The sequence below is a fragment of the Triticum dicoccoides genome, chromosome 4A (assembly GCF_002162155.2).
Source record: "Triticum dicoccoides isolate Atlit2015 ecotype Zavitan chromosome 4A, WEW_v2.0, whole genome shotgun sequence".
NCBI lineage: Eukaryota > Viridiplantae > Streptophyta > Magnoliopsida > Poales > Poaceae > Triticum > Triticum dicoccoides.
The window spans coordinates 660,705,814-660,707,383 of record NC_041386.1 but is presented as its reverse complement, the minus strand read 5'-3'; the positions used below and the strand labels follow the sequence as shown (position 1 = coordinate 660,707,383).

The 1,570-nt window shown below is 52.9% G+C and overlaps 1 protein-coding gene across 1 annotated transcript in view; it reads left to right on the top strand.

The window, feature by feature from the left end:
- Positions 1 to 577: 577 nt before the first annotated feature.
- The window catches only part of LOC119289615 (alpha carbonic anhydrase 7-like), a 3,951-nt gene continuing 2,958 nt past the window's right edge, over positions 578 to 1,570 (top strand). The window contains exons 1-2 of the mRNA XM_037568903.1: positions 578 to 733; positions 826 to 1,253. Coding sequence (XP_037424800.1) covers positions 634 to 733; positions 826 to 1,253 — 528 coding nt within the window. The 5' untranslated portion in view covers positions 578 to 633. The remainder of the gene's footprint in view (positions 734 to 825; positions 1,254 to 1,570) is intronic.

Here is a 1,570-nt window from a genome sequence, read left to right as displayed (position 1 = left end):
GGTATCTATGCGATATTAATATATATATATATATATATATATATATATATATATATATTCAAAAAAATGAAATTACTGGATCCAATTTGGCGCGTGGGCACGTCTGAACGAGAAACCTCGTGGATAACGGGGGGTTTGAAACGTTTCCAGAATTTTGCTTGTGCTTGCAGAATCTGTTAACATGTATGGGTCTGAACAAAAAACACTCACTGTACGTGGGAGGATCGGTTCTCAAAGATGTTACGCGATCGATGATGAAAAATGGCATGGATCCAACAAAATAGCGTTCCAATTTGGCAGATCGTCCGTCCAGTTTTGTTTTGTTTACGTTGAAACGAAGGGAGAAAATGACGAGCGTCCCTGTCTATCCCTTTTCGTGCAACGCAACGGAATGGCACGACGCCGGCGAAGTTTAATTTGTTGTGTTGTGTGCGTCAGTACTGTACCATAAGCCGTAGCAAATTGACAGGTTTCAAACGTTCCAACCTAACGCGATCGTGGATGACCATTATATATTCCTTATATATATACTCCACCAGCTCTGTCCCCGGTTCAGCACACACAAGAGGAACTCACCAGCTCCACGGCCACAGGAGCCGACACCCAATCCGGCACGGCCAGGAGAGAGACAACATGCGTCCGTCACGGGATCTTCACCTCGCCATGCTTCTCCTCTTCTCTGCGTCCGTCCTCCTCTCTGCCGTCCCGGCGGCCAGAGCCCAGCAGGAAACCGGTACGTGAGCTCCGTCATCCACCGCGGCAGCGGCGAGCTGGCGACCGACGCGTGCATGTCCTGATGTCCTCCATTCTCTGTGTGCATTGCAGACGAGGAGGAGGAATTCAGCTACTCGCTGGATGCGGAGAACGGGCCGGCGCACTGGGGCGACATCAAGGAGGAGTGGTCCGCGTGCGGCAAGGGCAACATGCAGTCGCCCATCGACCTCGCCAGCCCGCGCGTCTCCCTCGTGCGCGGCCTCGGCTACCTCAACCACTCCTACGTCGCCGCCAACGCCATCATCGTCAACCGCGGCCACGACATCATGGTCAAGTTCGAGGGCGACGCCGGGAGCGTCTCCATCGACGGCACACCCTACTACCTCCGGCAGCTGCACTGGCACACGCCCACTGAGCACAGCATCAACGGCCGCCGGTACGATATGGAGCTCCACATGTTTCACGAGAGCGCACAGGGCAAGGCCGCCGTCATCGGTGTCTTCTACGAGATCGGTGCCCACGACGCCTTCCTGCACAAGGTGCCTAACTTTTCTTGCTCTACGTTGCGCGGATACTTCAGAAAGCGCGCGTATCCAGCCGGATACTGCCTCGATACGGCCTGATACGTATCCCGTAAGTATCGCTCGATCTTTTGATTTTAGAAAAAGAAAATAATATTTGATACTCCTAGCACTAGTAGAAAACAGGGCTTTGGTCACAGCTCCCTATACACATTAGTCCCAGTTGCATCATGAACCGGGACTAATATGAACATTAGTCCCGGTTCGAGCGGCTAAGGCATCAGGAAGGCGTTAGTCCCGGTTTGAGACACGAACCGGGAGTAAAGGGTGCGGTG